This window comes from Manduca sexta, chromosome 28, assembly GCF_014839805.1.
Source record: "Manduca sexta isolate Smith_Timp_Sample1 chromosome 28, JHU_Msex_v1.0, whole genome shotgun sequence".
Taxonomy (NCBI): Eukaryota; Metazoa; Arthropoda; class Insecta; order Lepidoptera; family Sphingidae; genus Manduca; species Manduca sexta.
In genome coordinates this window covers 18,028,748-18,044,398 of record NC_051142.1, presented here as the reverse complement: position 1 = coordinate 18,044,398, position 15,651 = coordinate 18,028,748, and the positions used below count along the sequence as shown (strand labels likewise).

Sequence of the window (15,651 nt, the reverse complement as noted above, 5' to 3'; positions counted from 1 at the left end):
GAAATAACATGTAGTAGTACTGTGAGATCCGCCGAAAACATGGTGAAAATAATATTTCTGCGACCTTAATAAAAATATTGTTGCTGATAAATTTATATCATATATTTGCGCTACATAATAAAGAGAAAAGATTTTTAGTGATTTCCAGTGGTTAAACTAATGATATATATGCGATTCGGCAAATAAACTTTGCAACACTGCTCACATGTCTCATTTCAAGGGCGTAAACGTCATTAAACTTCACAGTTCACTTGTCAAAATATCGAGTGTCGACGTAAACAATCACGGAAATATATTCTTGTTTTATTTATTTTTGTGAATTAAGTAACTATAAAAAACATGTCAGGTCAAGTATGTGACATCGGAGACGATGTTAAAGAAGTATTAAAAAAGTTTCGTTTCCAAAAGCATACTACAAATTCGGCGCTGATTTTAAAGGTATTTTTTGTATATATTTAATTTATAAACTCATTCATTTTGTATAAAAGTACTTGTTTCAGGAAAAGTCTTCCTTTTTAATTAATTTTAATGGATTTTTAATGAAGTAATTAATAATAAGATGGCCGGAAATGACTCCTTTGTGAGTTAGTCATGCATATCACGAAGTAATCAGTGCATGCGTCATACAAAACCAGAACATTGAATAGCGGTCGCTAGTTACTGGGGATACGCCTCTATTAGTGGCTATTGTGGTCAGATGAAGTATGTTTCCTGTGCCCGTATAGAGTAAATATAGTAGCTTGCCTTTGCACAAGTACTTATTATACAATATACAAGAACCCGTTTTAATCTTGTAGTTAAGAAAATGAACCTTATGCTCACATAAAATACTTCTTATCCCACATACTTACTAGTGTACTATTGGTCAAATTAAATCATTTCCCCTAATACCATCACTATAATATTTTTATAAGAGCTAAACCGATAAAGTCATTACTGTAATCACAAAAATACTAAATATGAATGAAGGAAATAAGAAATAACACAACATTGTATTCAAAATTGAAATTGTATACTATTTATGCAAATGTTTGCTTAAGATTATTACTATTTTTATAGTGATATGTCAATCAGATATGGTTGATACAGCTTATCACAACATGCCCTATCTTATATGGATACCACACCATGAATAAGTCACTCCCATCATGATACTCAATTACTGATAGCACCACCAAAGTTCTTGTACATAGCAACAGTAACTTAAACCAAACTTATATTTTTAGTTGTAATGTATAAATACTAAGTTTTATGAAAATGCTTATTGGCTGTGTAAATCATTTGGTGGATTTTAATGGAATTTTATACAGAGAGAGACCATGTTCTTAATGCATAAAACTTGTCTTCCTGGCCAAATAAATTTGGTTTGACACATGCAGAAGCTAGTAAATAAATTAAATAAACTGTATCTACATTACATCATATAGCATGGATTCAAAACTCTGTTAAAACATGCTATCTACCAATTCTTGCAACATTGTTATGCCTAAGTTAATACAATAGTAATACCATCAGGTGAATAGAGAGAAGCAGGTGCTGGAGGTGGATGAAGAGCTGGAGAATGTAGAGCTGGAAGAGCTGCAGGACATCTTGCCCTCTCACCAGCCCAGGTTCATTGTGTACAGGTAAGAAACACATCCCAGTCATACTGATCAATGCCTCATGGGCATGGGCATCTACAGACAGTAGCAGGGGGGTGTATGTGTTTATATACAGATTTTCACTCCCCTGCTACCCTCTGAATACTTCTGAATACTCCCAAATAATTGAAGTAATGTATTTTTGTTCAATGATGTATACAGTTGCTTAAAAAGCTGTACAATTTTTTTTCTTTATATAAATACTATAAAATATACATTCATAGTACTATCGCATTACAGTTACAAAATGGAGCACAGTGATGGCAGGACCTCGTTCCCGATGTGTTTCATATTCTACACGCCACGAGACGCGCACATGGAGCTGCAGGTAATATCCTCTTTTCAAGGGTAATGCTGCACTGTGTATCCATTGTTTATACTCAACATGGATCAACCGCCTCATTTGACATATAATTTATTAGACAACACTAGGTGACACACACATATAAAGAACCAAAGTGAAGTGGCACCCCTGTTTACCAATAGATGACATTAATATAATTTTTAAAAATCTTTAATTACCTAAAATCCTTAAAAATTCCCCTGGCATTGTAGGTAAACATTTGTGTGTAGGAATGTGCTTAAACATAAAAGTTAAAAGTCAAATAAATCGTTCTATTGTCTCATTTTCCATTTCAAAGATATTTACAACTTTCCCTTAATTCCCCTTTTAGTTTGTGTTCATAGATTGTGGTGATAATGTTCATTCTGAGATATCTTTTGCGGTTTATCATAAATAGATTATGGCAATTACTGTATTTGCTTGCCAGGTGATGTATGCGGGCACGCAGCGCGCTCTGGCGGCCGCGGTCGGCGCACCTCGACTCCTCGAGGTGAGAGAAATCGATGAACTCACCAACGAGTGGCTCAACGAGAAGCTCCGGAGATAGACCTCATACGTCACGCAATAGGGTTGCCAAGTCTCTGATTACTGGTACAGGTTAAGCTAATCGATTTTAGGTACACATCGATTGATTATGAAATCGATAATAATGAACTGACAAATGATTTTTTTATTAATCTTTATTGATTGATGAATTTTCCAACTGTATATGGTAATATTCGTAGAATGAATTTTGAGGTATGTGAAGTGGATTTAATCAACAATATCGATTTTAATCAACCAATGTCAACACGTTACCTAAAAACTTCACGATTATTGTGAAAAATATCTATGAATGGTAAGACTACGTAAACTGCAAAGCATTTTTGCAGACCTTTCCAGGCAAACAGCAACCCTACGTATAGGGCTCGATTGACGATTTGGGCTAGTCATACTTGCGCAAAATGACGTTTGTATTTTTAGAAACACATAGAAATGACCCTTGGGCCTTGGATATAGAATAGTTAATAAGAATTCGGAAAAGTCAAAATGGCACCAAAAGGCCTTCTCGCTCTTTCGTACAAAGGGCGCACTAAGCTTTAGTTCATTCAAGTGGTGAGCTGGAGAATACAGATAATATTTTATATACTTACAGCATATAATAATACGCTTCACCATTATATCACTTAATTTTTTTTTATTTTAAAGACAATTTTTTTTCGTATGTATAACAAAATCATAGATGCTCACCACTTTAAATTACAAAAATAAACATACACATAATTTATTATACACTTTATCAAGAGTAGCCATTGTTCCACGTCCCCTGGCCTGTACAGTCGAAAAAGAATGTATTTGCCCGTTCATGGTTACTAGTGATAATTTTTGTACTCCAATGTTGCATTTATCGTCATGACAATCTTGCCGCGTTTCCTTGGTCCTTTGCCATATTTAGTAAGTAGGTTACGAGTGTGCATAATAACTCAGTCCCCTGGTAACAGCTTAACAACATCTAAGAATAGTATCTGATTCTGCAAGTGTGAATTCATAACAAAACGTATATTAAGAGTCGTCCAACAGGTTTAAATCATGTGTGACGGAAATTCATTCTAAAGTTTTTCTGCCCAGTATCAGCCCGGAGTCTGGATTTGTGCCCGATATGGCGATAGGCTCGCCCCCTTACACAACATGGGACGGAACACACTTGGCGAAAAGTGGGTGCCCTGGTTGCACCTCTGCATACCCCTTCGGGGATAAAATGCGTGATGGTGTGTGTGGTGTGTTTTAAATGGTATCAACTGAATGCAGTTTAGACTTTAGATGTGACTGACGAAAATAAAATGTGTCAAGTCAATATGGTGGCGGCGCCGTAATGAAATCTAGTGACCTATATTAATATACGAAGTGTGTTACACAAGTTTTATGATATGTTTTGGCGAACAGGGGACTGATAATCATATATTGTTACATATTATACGAAGTAATAAATGTAGTTATACGTAGATTTTTGTATTGAGATTAATAAAAGTATGTTTAGTAATAATATTGTATGCGGTAAAGAGCGAACGCCTGAAGGCAAACGCTTTGTCGATTTTTATTGTGGTTTATTCTGGTTGAAAAAAGCCAATGCAATATGAGACTAAATGTCTAAGAATTAAGAATTACAAGTATACCTACTTTGTGATTAGAAAGTTGTCACAATATTTTCAGGCAAGCGTGGTTACCATCAGGCGAGTGTTTCACTCGACTCTCTTATCCATTTATAGAAAAAAAAAGATGTATAATGCATAATGCAGTTGATGTTTTTGTGGAAGTGAATTAAAAAAAATAACTAATTTTAAAACAAAACAACCAACATTTTTGTCTATTCAAAGTGGAGATATATAAGTTTTGTTATAACAAAAAAGTTTTTTTATATATAATGCGTTTTTTTTTTGTAAAAATGCAAATACTGATCGCTTGGATCTCTTAATTTATTTTCAAATATATTTATATAAAAAAATGTCAAATTAATTACAATTGGCATGGTGGTTTATTTACCTTTTCGTGATTAGTTTTAATATAAAAATATTTTTAATTTCTGTTTGTCATTCAATTAATCTTCCTGGTTGCAAAAAGTTGCATATTTTTTACCACAAATTTGCGTCTAAGTTATTGATCAGTTTTATATTTAACTATTTAGACTCCTTCTGTATACTCCTTCTATGACTGTCATTTTGTAAGGGTTAAAATATTAAATCCTAAGTCATAATTTAGGATGGTAATGAAATGACAATACTAAAACTGTACGCCCAGAACTGCAAGCGTTGTTAGTAAAACACGCACATACAAATAAAAGACATAGTATTAAAATAGTTTATAATTCCCCCCCAGATAATACACCCCCGCCTTTGTACTCACACTCACAATAGTCAGTATTTTTGCTATAATCGACCTTAAACATTTGTATACCTAGACCCCTTTCATTCCTTTTTCTTATGAACTTTTGTAAAACCCGTTAACTAGGAATATTTTATAAAAGTGTAAAAAGACATTAAATAAATGTATACAAAAATATATGTTATTTTATTATCTATATTAACTTTAAAATAGTGACCAGTGTTTTTAGAAAATAATTATATGCACTGGTGTGTTAAGTACGATATGGCGTTAAAAGTTTCTCGATGTCTGAGGAGATGCTAATTATCGAATATAAATAAAGTGATCACATACAAAAGCCATCCTCTTAAATCTATATATTTAAAAGAAATTGGTGTTGGTTACACTATTTATAACTCAAGAACCGAACCGATTTGGCTGAAAATTGGTGGAGAGGTAGCTTAGAACCAGGAGACGGACATAGGATACTTTTTATCCAGTTCCCATGGGAACGGGACGTGACATAAGAAGTGGTATAACAAAACGAAATTTGGTATGGAGATTGTTTAAGACCCTGGAAAGGTTATAGGCTACTATCCCGGGAAAATATATAGCGGGATTTTTATCTTGGAAATCTCCTTCACGCGGGCGAAGCCGCGAGCAAAAGCTAGTAATTTATAAACATATGAGTACTATATGTTATTTTGCTGGATATCGACCACCGTACACAAGGTATTACCCGACACAGTGGCCCACGATCTTCGCGTTCCTGGATCAGTCTGTATATCCGGTTCTAACAGGCCGGCATAATTGTGTCGACTGCCTAATCATCTCTCGCCAGTCGATATTCTATTGCACCCCACTCCACTTACTATCAGGTGCAGGGGAGTCACTTTGACGAGCTCAAATAAAAAAAAATCATTAACTGGCTGATTCCTTACACATTGTGAAACTTAGTACTTACCATACGACTTAGTACTAGTTCCTTATAGCTTTAAAGCTCGGAGTACGAGAAGTCGTACCAACCTTAATTACACTTGTCACTACTTTTATGTCTTAAACTATACTTTGTGATCAAAATGCACCATAGTTACGTAAATGGAAGACGTCTGTCACTAAACAGTTGATATTAAAGAATTCAAGGCAAGTTATGGGGATCACGACGCACCTTAAGTATCAAAACATTCTTCGCTACTTTAAAATCTAAAAATATTATATACACGACTGCCTAAATGTTGGTCCTTCGAGCCGGATTTAATTTTTTTTAAACTTGGTCCCCATGAGCTTTGCGACTGGGGTGAGACAGCCCGTAAGGTCTATGCCGTACTTCATCATGTCCTTGTACTCCAGCTCTGCGAGAACCTCGTATCCACACTTGGCGGCGAGGGCTTGCGACTCTAACGCTGTGAACACTGTCGCCGTCGCTTCAATGCCCAGAGCGTTACAGAGAGGCTCCCTGGAAAGGTAATTAATAAAGCAATGTATAGATAACAAACAACTTTAGTACATTATCGCGTAGTAGGAGTAGCTACACTTTTGTATAAAAAAATCCCCGCCGATATACGTGTGCTCATGTTGTTTGCTGGTGAATAAAAAATGGGTGTATAATTCACCAATATTGAGTGGTATTTATAATATATCATATCCCCAGCGGCAAGAAACGTTTAGAAGAATAATAAACCAACCAATTTATACAAGTGCGGTTTGCGGTTACCACAGTTTTGTCATCGTTGTAGGCAGGGCCTATAACTTAGAATTATTATTACTTAATATCTAAAGTTTCGCGATGAAAATCAAAGTCACTTTTGCAGGGTTTGGCTATTACCTCCGGACCAAAGGCGTCGCCAAGGGGGAGGGAGGACCGGAGAAGGACCCCCCACCCCCCTAGAGGTTCTAAAACTCGAATGAATTCACCAATTCTATTCCTAATATTCCGTACGCTCAACTACGCTCTGCTCATGTTATTGTTAAAGCGGGAGAGGGGGAATCGGGAGGAACATGTGCTCTCGATTTTACAATTCATACTTTTCTCATTCTCCATATCGACTTGCCCTTCCCTAGGCCATCGGCTGCCATTGGTTGGTTATATTATTCATTTGTATGAAGAAATAGTCTTAAAAAATGCTATAAATCTTAGTAGCATTACCTAGCAGCAAACAGCCTGGCGCCGATGTTCTGCCCGCGGTGGTTAGGCAATACCGTCAGGCCGCTCGACGTCAGGAATTTGTCCACTCCGTAGTGTTTGAACACGTCCACCAGGCTCTCCGCCGTGATCAGTGTCTTGAGGAGTTTCTTCCACGACTCTCCTTGCACCTGGCAAAGTATATCAAGTAAGTAAAATAGTATATCTGGTAAGTGAATATAGTCTTCGAAACATCGGGATAAAATTATATAAAAAAACCGCGAACAAATCCGAAAAATAGTTTTATTTTAAAGTATATCAGTTCCAAATATCAATAAATACGTATTTTACAAATATTTGACGACGAATATAAAATATTTTACAAATATATGTGACGTCATTTATGGATGACCCTTTTAGAGTATCATAACTTAATGATCATATAATAAATTTATTTATCTAATATGTCGGAATAAACTTATTTATTATTATAAGTACAATTTGAGCAATGCAGCCCTTCAAAGACACTAAAAAAGAACTTAAATTCAGGCACAACATTTTAATTCAACAAATGTATCAACTTAAAATCGTCTATAAACTAACCCAAAAAACTAAGATTAAGTTTATGTGAACCCTTTTCAATATATATCTACAATATAGTTATATTTTATATGCCTTTAGTTTATTTCACCAAACCTATATGTTGAAAAAGCAGTGGCGTAGCTTGCAATAAGAAGACCCTAGATGAGATTTTTGGGGACCCTTAAGTGCAGTGCGATCTTTTAGGCGTTCGCTTAGTTTACTGTAGGTGTGAGCCAAGAGAGGCCCCTGATGCTCGAGAACTCGCAAGTTTCGCAAATAATTGCTCGTTTACACTAACCTGATCAAGATCTTCGTCCTCATCATCCAAGCTCTTGATGACGATTATATTGAAGCCGACCAGCTCGTCCGGCTGTCCATCCACCTCAGTGAAGCAAGCCAGGCTCACGTTCTGCGACACGTATGTCTCCCAGTTCGCCCTGATCGTGGCTATTGAGACCGGGTCATCGTTTATATCTGGAATGATTTAGAACAACTTATCATTACTGTTGTTTCGAGTCGTTAGTATCCCGCTGTCGTAAACGCCAAGAGCATCTTTTAGCGTTCGGGGGCACCTTAACCCCCTCGTCTAGAGAGGTGTCGCAAATCGACATCGCGCAGGAACGGTTCCGTACAGCTATATTCGTGCTACAAGATACCTTGAAGCAGTTCCGTATGCGCCGAAGAAGGCTATCCTAGGTTTTGGTTGGATACCAAGCAAAACCACTATGTACACATAGGGTTTAGGTCTCGGTCCAACGCTCACTCGGATGATGCCCGATTGTCAACATTGGGCCGTAAAACCGGTGAACAAACATAACCGTTCCACTCAAATGGTGGTAGGGATAACTCGTATTTTCCTGGCCAGAAAAAATATGGGTTAAGTTAAACGTAACGAACTCCAGTGCAAACGAATGGTTTTGTCTTTGCGACTTCGGTTTATAACAAAAGATTCTTATTCTATTTATGAATATTCTTTTTAAGATTATATGTTACCTGAAATCAAATTTCACCAAGATTTTTTTAGCAGCTTGGCTGTGGAAGCATCGCAGTGAAACAATTAGGTATAATTATAGCTTGACGAGGAAAATTAAAAATCTGTTTTGGGACGCCACTATCCTTTCTCGTTATCGTTTTAAATGAATGTTGTCAGTACAAGAAATTATTCCATATTTTAGCATAATATGGCGAGGTTTTTTATGTTCCCAATCAAGGCAATACATATCAATTATAATATTATTATGTATGACTCACTTAATATTTTGCACAGTGGCTCATCCCTCAGGAATACCTCCTGCATGAAGTCCAAACACTTTTTTGCAATAGAAGCGTCCATGTCGCGGATTTGATACCTACAGGCAAAAGAATTTATCTTAGCAACTACAAATGGCATGTGATCCGATAAATATATTCTAGACGTCGTTTTTCTTGCAACCTATGTCAGTATTTGTTTATAATTTATTAAAATTAATCAAAATACAGTACAAAAGACTTCCTCGGTGGCGTAGTTGTATTACGGTATGCATCAGTCCTGAGGTCTCGGATTCGATCCCTGGGGCGGGCAAAGTGATATCGGGTTTTTCTACTCAATATCAGCCCGGAATCTGAAATTTGTGCTCGATATGGCGATAGTCTCGTACTGTATCACATCATAGTACGAAATACACCCGGCGGAAATTGAATGCAGTCGTTGCGCTTTTGCCTACCTCTTTCGGAATCAATACGAGAGTGTGTGTGTATACAATACAAAATTGTAAATATATTTCAGCTTTGGCTTTACATTCGTGTTATAACTTTTGGCAAATATAAATCGTATTTACATGTGTGTAGGTCTTCCTTCCCTCTCTCTCCCTTTAAACCTGCTCCACACTTGTCCCAGGGGGACGCTCTCCGGCCTCTTCCAAGGCATCCTGATGTAACCTGGAATATACATTTATAATTTTCTGCTTTTAACTTATAACGCGTATAGTTATATTGATTGCATCCGATATGTTTTAGCTCATTTCGCTTTCACTAACATGCGTCAGAAGAGATATTTTCATTTACATTATAAACGAGCGAATCTCGAAAGCATATAAAGGCTGCATTCCTAGATATATTCAGAACTTCACGCAAAAATAGCTTAGCTATCGAAATAGTTTGGCGGCGCGCGACGTCGGGTGGAAATCTAGTGACGCAGGTATGCGGAAGTAATGTTAAGAAACAAGTTAAGAATAGGGGAAGCCCGATATTGTTTACAGATTTATAAATACCGGCATTTTGTGACTCCGTGGTCTAGTTGAGTCATGCCTAGGCTATGAAGCGTCAGGTACTGGGTTTGATTACCAGGCCAAGCAATAAAAATAGATTTTCAATGGGAAAAAACACGTTGATTGGAATCTAAATTGTCCCTGTCACATCAGAGGATGAATATAAGCTTGGAGAAGTGGCTGCACCAGTCCACCTAAGTCTATATCTCTGAAAATTTAATTTATGATGGTGTATTACAATCTACCGGTCAAACTATAGGACTGTTATTAGCCCGGTAATTTTCAAAGAATAGATAGTAGGTATATATTTTCAACGTTTACCTATCTTTTCATTCGACTTTTTACGAACACAAACTGACTAATTGAAAGAAATGACAAAACAATGTTCACTAAATTTAATCCACTTAATTTAACTAGTAATGAATACACGAAGACCCCGAAAAGTTTAGTGGCCATGTCGAATAGCGTAGCGGGTAGTGCTAAAAGTTCGAGTTCTAAGTTAATATTGCATAAAAAGTTGTTTTTACCGTGATGCGAATTGTTATTCATGAAAGATCATGAATGTACAACTGTGGTCTGTGACCAATTCCGCGTCCAGATTGTCAGTTGTCTTTGTTTATATTCATAAGTACCCTCATTTTATACATAATTCTGTTCTGTTGTCCTTCAATAAATGACATATTTATTTCATTTTATAATAAGCATAAGTACCAAACGTTCCAGCCTAGTCTTCAGTTTTTTTTTAAGTTATCTATAATGCTGTTTTTAACAGACAACCAATTTGACCATTTTGTGGCTCAAAGTTCTAACGTAGAAACGATTATAATTCTAAAAACTATAAGTACGCTTCTTTCAGTTGCTAATTAATAATTAATCTGAATTATTATGTACCTACTACTTACTCGGTATAATTCACTAAAATTATTTTTATTTAATTCAGAACTTTATGTTCGTATTCCAAATATAAAATTAAAATCGTGCTGCTGGCTGCACGATCAGGCGCTTTGTTCTCGCGACAGCAGTCAGGGTTCCCGCCAAAATTACTTTAAATGACAATTATTTCGTTTATTTTATTGATTTAGTAGAAGTTGGGTTGTCATGTGGAAACTGATATATTCGAGTTCAAAATATGTATGTTCATCCGGTAGCCTTCTAGCTTCATTATCAACGTGATAATTACGCTTTAACGATAATAATCTTAAAGATCTTTTAATTTCAGTGTCGTTCTGTAATTAGATTATGGAAGCAATTAATAAAATTATGTTTATATACTTTCAAGTTTCGCCGAATAACATTTTCTTTTCCGAGACTAACAGAAATTCGAAGCTCAAAATGTACGGATAGGAGTTTCACACGCTTGAACATTAATTCCTGGCGCTCGCTTTGTTCGGGCATTATAATATACAAGATTCCATTCCAACCTAAGCAACTTCACGATTTCTGGTAAGTACATGACGTTTTTTATAACAATTTGATTAATGGTGATATACATACATATTCACGCAATTTTAAAAATGCCGCGAGTAAATAACATTGACATTCGAATTCTACGGTATTTTTTAACTACTACCGCATTATTTTTGCATATTTATTATAAATACTACTTACCTGTGCGATATATTTACATATTTTATTAGTTGTATAAAAATTAAAATATTTTTACTTCTTTTCTGAAAATTCAGCATTTTCTGAACTTAGGAAGATAATGATTTCTTATGTTTACCCGAATTTTGACATTGAAATTAAACTACTTTCCGAATTCTATCGCGTTTTTTTTATATTTTAGTTTTCTCCCGACGTTTCGAAAACTTTGCAGCCTTCATGGTAACGTGACCATGAAAATTAGGAAGATGTTTTTTTTTATAAATGTAGATAAAGTTAAACCAATAAACGTATTTCTGACATAAAATATTTAGCAAGTAGGTGTCTTACCGCACTATAACATTTACACCACTTCGTAATTTGCTGGGAAGTGAAACCAGAATCGAGAATTGCAGGATACAGGCATATCAGTTATAAATTGCTTGCCCGATAAAAACAACAACAATAACTTCATACAGATTTTCTGTAAAATAATGCAATGGAATTTGGAAATGCCTAAAACTACCCCCATTAGTAACACCCCTTCTTCCAACAACGTAGCTTATTAACTAGACCCTTTTAAGTATAGAAACCTGCAGTCGCTCATAATGCGCTGCAAGTGGCCAACAAGGGTTTTTGTTTGGTATGCCCGTGTACTGCATATTATATAGATGTAGGCATTCGGTGCACACAAGATGTTTAGGTACCATTTTTCTGAGCGGCTCGACGCTATGCTGGGAGTCCCAAGCATAACGGTTCGATCGTCTCAGGCTGGGCGGGTGTAGTAATCGCACTATCGTTTGCAAAATCACTCTGGCCTCTGCCTGTCCCTTCGGTGATAACATGCGTGAACGTGTATATATACCTCGTACTAAAAGAGCCCCTGAACACTGTCCGAGCCCTGTAGTGCTAAATAGTACTGCCTGGAAGTTTTGACTGGACCCATGCATAAGGTCGACCGTCTTTTTTTACGAGCATGGCCAAATGATCCCACTGCGCCTGCAGTCGACATAATAGGGGACCGTCCTGTGTTTGATTTTGTGCATTATTCTATATGTAATGGTTAATAATACGAAAAAGAAACCTTTCTGCGAAAACTGCATTAAAATTGGTTTAAAAAATGAGCGAGTAATTCATATTTCAATTATTACTATGTGCCGAAGTGGGCGCGAAGGGGGGATATCGTTTCATCCCTATCTTTCGCACGCGTCGTAATGCCCGATGACGTCACACGTGGGTATTGCGCCTCTTTTTTGTTTCTTGTTACTTACCCCTTCTACCGAAATTGGAAGACTTATAACTTGTTGATTTTTTACCGGATTTAAATAATTCTTTCTGTGTTATAATTTATATAACGTAAATATTTGATAATAATAAAGAACAAAAATGAGTCCGGTCCCCTATTGTCCAGCTTGTTGGACCTGGTTATATACAGGCTGATCCCAGAACGCGACAAACTTACGTAGGCCACTATGGCGGGTTTAAAACCTTGTCGGTGGTCGCTATCTGAGAGGATATAAAATATATCCTACCATCCGCCCTGTCGAAATGCGGGATAATTGACTCAGCATACGTTCGAAATTGTTAGGGAGGACGCTCAGAAAAGCAATTGTTCCGCTATATTTTCTTCTACCGGTTCAAGCATGTGATAATTAATATAATAATAAAGTACACTAGTAGCTTAAAAAAGAAAGATGTTAGAAAGAATGCGAGTTAAACCGCGTGTACACGTCTATTGAACATAAATCAGCAAAGAAACAAAATATTAGAAGGGTTTGGAGAGGCCAGAAATCGATTAAGTAATTGACATGGTATTTTTCCCAGTACAGCTTAAGTTCCTAATCTACCCCGGTTGGACCAGCCGGCGGTCGAGTCATTCGTGCTGTATAATGTACATTGTAAAGTCTAGTAGTAAAACTAGACAAATATGGTTATTATCTACACCGAGGCTATAGCACTTCAGTTACACTCCTCGCTAGGATATCTATTTAAGTAATCAAAATATATTATCTAGCTAAACATATATTTTTAATTCATAATTTGCAACATAGATCGTCAAAACTATTACTACGTAATAAGATTTAATTTTGAACAACAGTGCATGAAGGTCATTATTTGAATAGCATAATCAAAACAATAAGTTAAGAATATTATTAAAAAATGTCTTGTATGTTTACTTACGAATTTAAACCCGTTTAAACACAAAACGAACTACACTTGTCGACAATCAGCACGTGAATGAGGCAAATAATTAATCGGATGGAGGGATATTGAAAATCGATCTAAAATAAACTCTATGGCGCAGGTGATAACGGTTATGAGTTATGCCATATTTGTTTTATTATTAGTAATACGTATGTGTGTGTGCGTGTTTCCATTGCGTAATCGGTTGGCGTGTCGTGACTTTAGTGTGGATTTTGGCGACGTAGATAAACAACAAAAAATGCATTTATCTGTTGCCTATACTGCTCAGTTTCAACTCAGGAGTCCCTCAAAGTCGTCTTAAAGATAAGTCACTGTAACGTCAGAGCTATGGATTATTTTTTGTATCTAAATTGATAACACTGTATCTTAAAGTAGTACCAGACTTAAAATACAAAGTAAGTCGTTTCTGCAAAACATTCTTAGGCTCAAACAGTATAAATACGACACGTACTAACTACTAACAACCAACGAATAACGGGCAGAATACCTTGTATACATGGTAGATTTCGATGAACTTAGTTTCGGGATCAGTGTAGTCACTAGCAGTGGTATAGCATAGCTGTGGCGGCAGATGCGACGCTAGGCGACATTTTTAAGCGGACGGCATGATGTAAAAAAAAAAAGTTTATGTTGTGACATTTTTTATTTTGTTTATTTTAAAGGTATTTTACTCACAGCGACAAGAAACCACGCTACGTCACTAGAAACTACTTTTCAATAAAAACGGAGAAAATGGATAAAAGCCGATAAGGGAAAGTTTTATCTGAAATTACTATTATTTAAAAAACAATGTTGGAAGTAACCACCAAAAATTGATTTCGGCAATAATATTTTCACGTTCATATTTCCTTCTACGGTCCAGTACGGTAAAATCATTCCATGTAAAAATAATTTGCTAAAGAACTGAAATAAAACCAGGCCTTTTACACGAACAGAGAAGTAGTTGGGTGCAAAGAGCATTTTTGCCATTTATATTCATAACTACAGTTGGCACGAGCTTCAGAGACAGCATCTCTAAGACCCGTATATCCTTCGCCAAATTAGGGGGAATTTTAAATATGTTGGATTCGAAACATTAAATCTTTATATAAATAGTTCATTGCTCATAGTGTAATGTATTCATCATCGTCCGTATTTATAACAAAAAAGCGAACAAATTACTAAAATGATCAATCAGATACTTAAGTAATGATACTACTGTTTCCTGAGTTTATTTTTTTACCAATTATGTGATAATAATTTGCTGTAGATAGAAATTTGTATCGAATAACAATTATATTTATCGCCGAATCTGACACAAATTGCAATAACAGAATTAATTAACAGATATAATATTATAATTTATTCCGAAAATTTGTGCTTGTAATTGCCCGACCTGGGACAAAATAATTGACATATTCTCTATTATATTTTCTATTATATACTTATGTACAGTCAAGTTGAAATATCTTGTATACGCGGATAAAGAAAATATATAGATTGCTTTATTATTTTAGTTGATATATCAATAGGTGCGTCCTTGTCACCTGCTGCGCTGACCGTACCCCGTGTGACAATGGAGTCGGAGCAGCATATGAAGCGTCACAGAAGTTGTCGCGCCGCGTGACGTCACCGCGTATTTCGATATCATTTTAGTTCAATTCATAGTCGATTACACAAGTCAAACACTATGATTTATTACGCTAAATATTTGAGACTATTTTTGTTTGATGAGAATATTTTGCAGATGTGACTAGTTTAATGTTTTTTATTGTATCGCTCGCTTGATGATACGGGGCACGCCTGCCCATAAACAGTAGCAATAAGTATGGAAGTATTTGTATCTTATTGCACTAGATATTTTACTTTAAGTCTATAAATTGCTTTACAAGTACATATTCCGTTCGACAGAATAATTAATGTGTAATGGATTAAGCGATGTGGTAAATGGTAATTAGCCCCCTCTCACATTATGGGACGGAAAACTTATCTCGATGTGAACTATTTAATCGTTATTCTGTTTCAAGAAGCATTAATATTTGATGCTACATTATTTATCAATATACATTTCTCGACCCAACAGCGACATTTTCTGGAAGCTATGCGTCTCGTAAA

General features: G+C 35.9%; 2 protein-coding genes across 4 annotated transcripts; one reads left to right on the top strand and one right to left on the bottom strand.

Annotated features, from left to right (window-relative positions):
• Positions 1–225: 225 nt before the first annotated feature.
• On the top strand, positions 226–5,019 carry LOC115447032 (glia maturation factor beta). Its single transcript, XM_030173924.2, has 4 exons — positions 226–438; positions 1,516–1,625; positions 1,881–1,968; positions 2,411–5,019. The coding sequence occupies exons 1-4, from the start codon at positions 340–342 to the stop codon at positions 2,528–2,530; spliced, it is 417 nt and encodes a 138-aa protein (XP_030029784.1). The 5' UTR covers positions 226–339; the 3' UTR covers positions 2,531–5,019.
• A 716-nt stretch (positions 5,020–5,735) lies between these two features.
• LOC115447031 lies at positions 5,736–13,686 on the bottom strand. Of its 3 annotated transcripts, none has more exons than XM_030173922.2 (6): positions 13,534–13,686; positions 9,343–9,442; positions 8,777–8,874; positions 7,824–7,999; positions 6,968–7,134; positions 5,736–6,277 (listed from the first exon to the last, which is right to left on the bottom strand). In XM_030173922.2, the coding sequence occupies exons 2-6, from the start codon at positions 9,429–9,431 to the stop codon at positions 6,076–6,078; spliced, it is 732 nt and encodes a 243-aa protein (XP_030029782.2). In that variant the 5' UTR covers positions 9,432–9,442; positions 13,534–13,686; the 3' UTR covers positions 5,736–6,075. The 3 variants fall into 3 exon arrangements, with proteins under 3 accessions (XP_030029782.2, XP_037300415.1, XP_030029783.2); XM_037444518.1 differs by lacking the exon at positions 13,534–13,686 and adding an exon at positions 10,299–10,383; XM_030173923.2 differs by lacking the exon at positions 13,534–13,686 and adding an exon at positions 10,093–10,319.
• Positions 13,687–15,651: the final 1,965 nt, after the last annotated feature.

Coding starts and splice junctions, on each gene's coding strand:
- LOC115447032 (XM_030173924.2), top strand. CDS start 340: ATGTCAGGTCAAGTATGTGACATCGGAGACGATGTTAAAGAAGTATTA. Junction 439..1,515: donor ATTCGGCGCTGATTTTAAAG/GTATTTTTTGTA, acceptor TAATACCATCAG/GTGAATAGAGAGAAGCAGGT. Junction 1,969..2,410: donor ACGCGCACATGGAGCTGCAG/GTAATATCCTCT, acceptor TTTGCTTGCCAG/GTGATGTATGCGGGCACGCA.
- LOC115447031 (XM_037444518.1), bottom strand. CDS start 10,320: ATGAATAACAATTCGCATCACG. Junction 8,875..9,342: donor GAAGGAAGACCTACACACAT/GTAAATACGATT, acceptor TTTTGCCTGTAG/GTATCAAATCCGCGACATGG. Junction 7,135..7,823: donor AGGACGAAGATCTTGATCAG/GTTAGTGTAAAC, acceptor ATACTTTGCCAG/GTGCAAGGAGAGTCGTGGAA.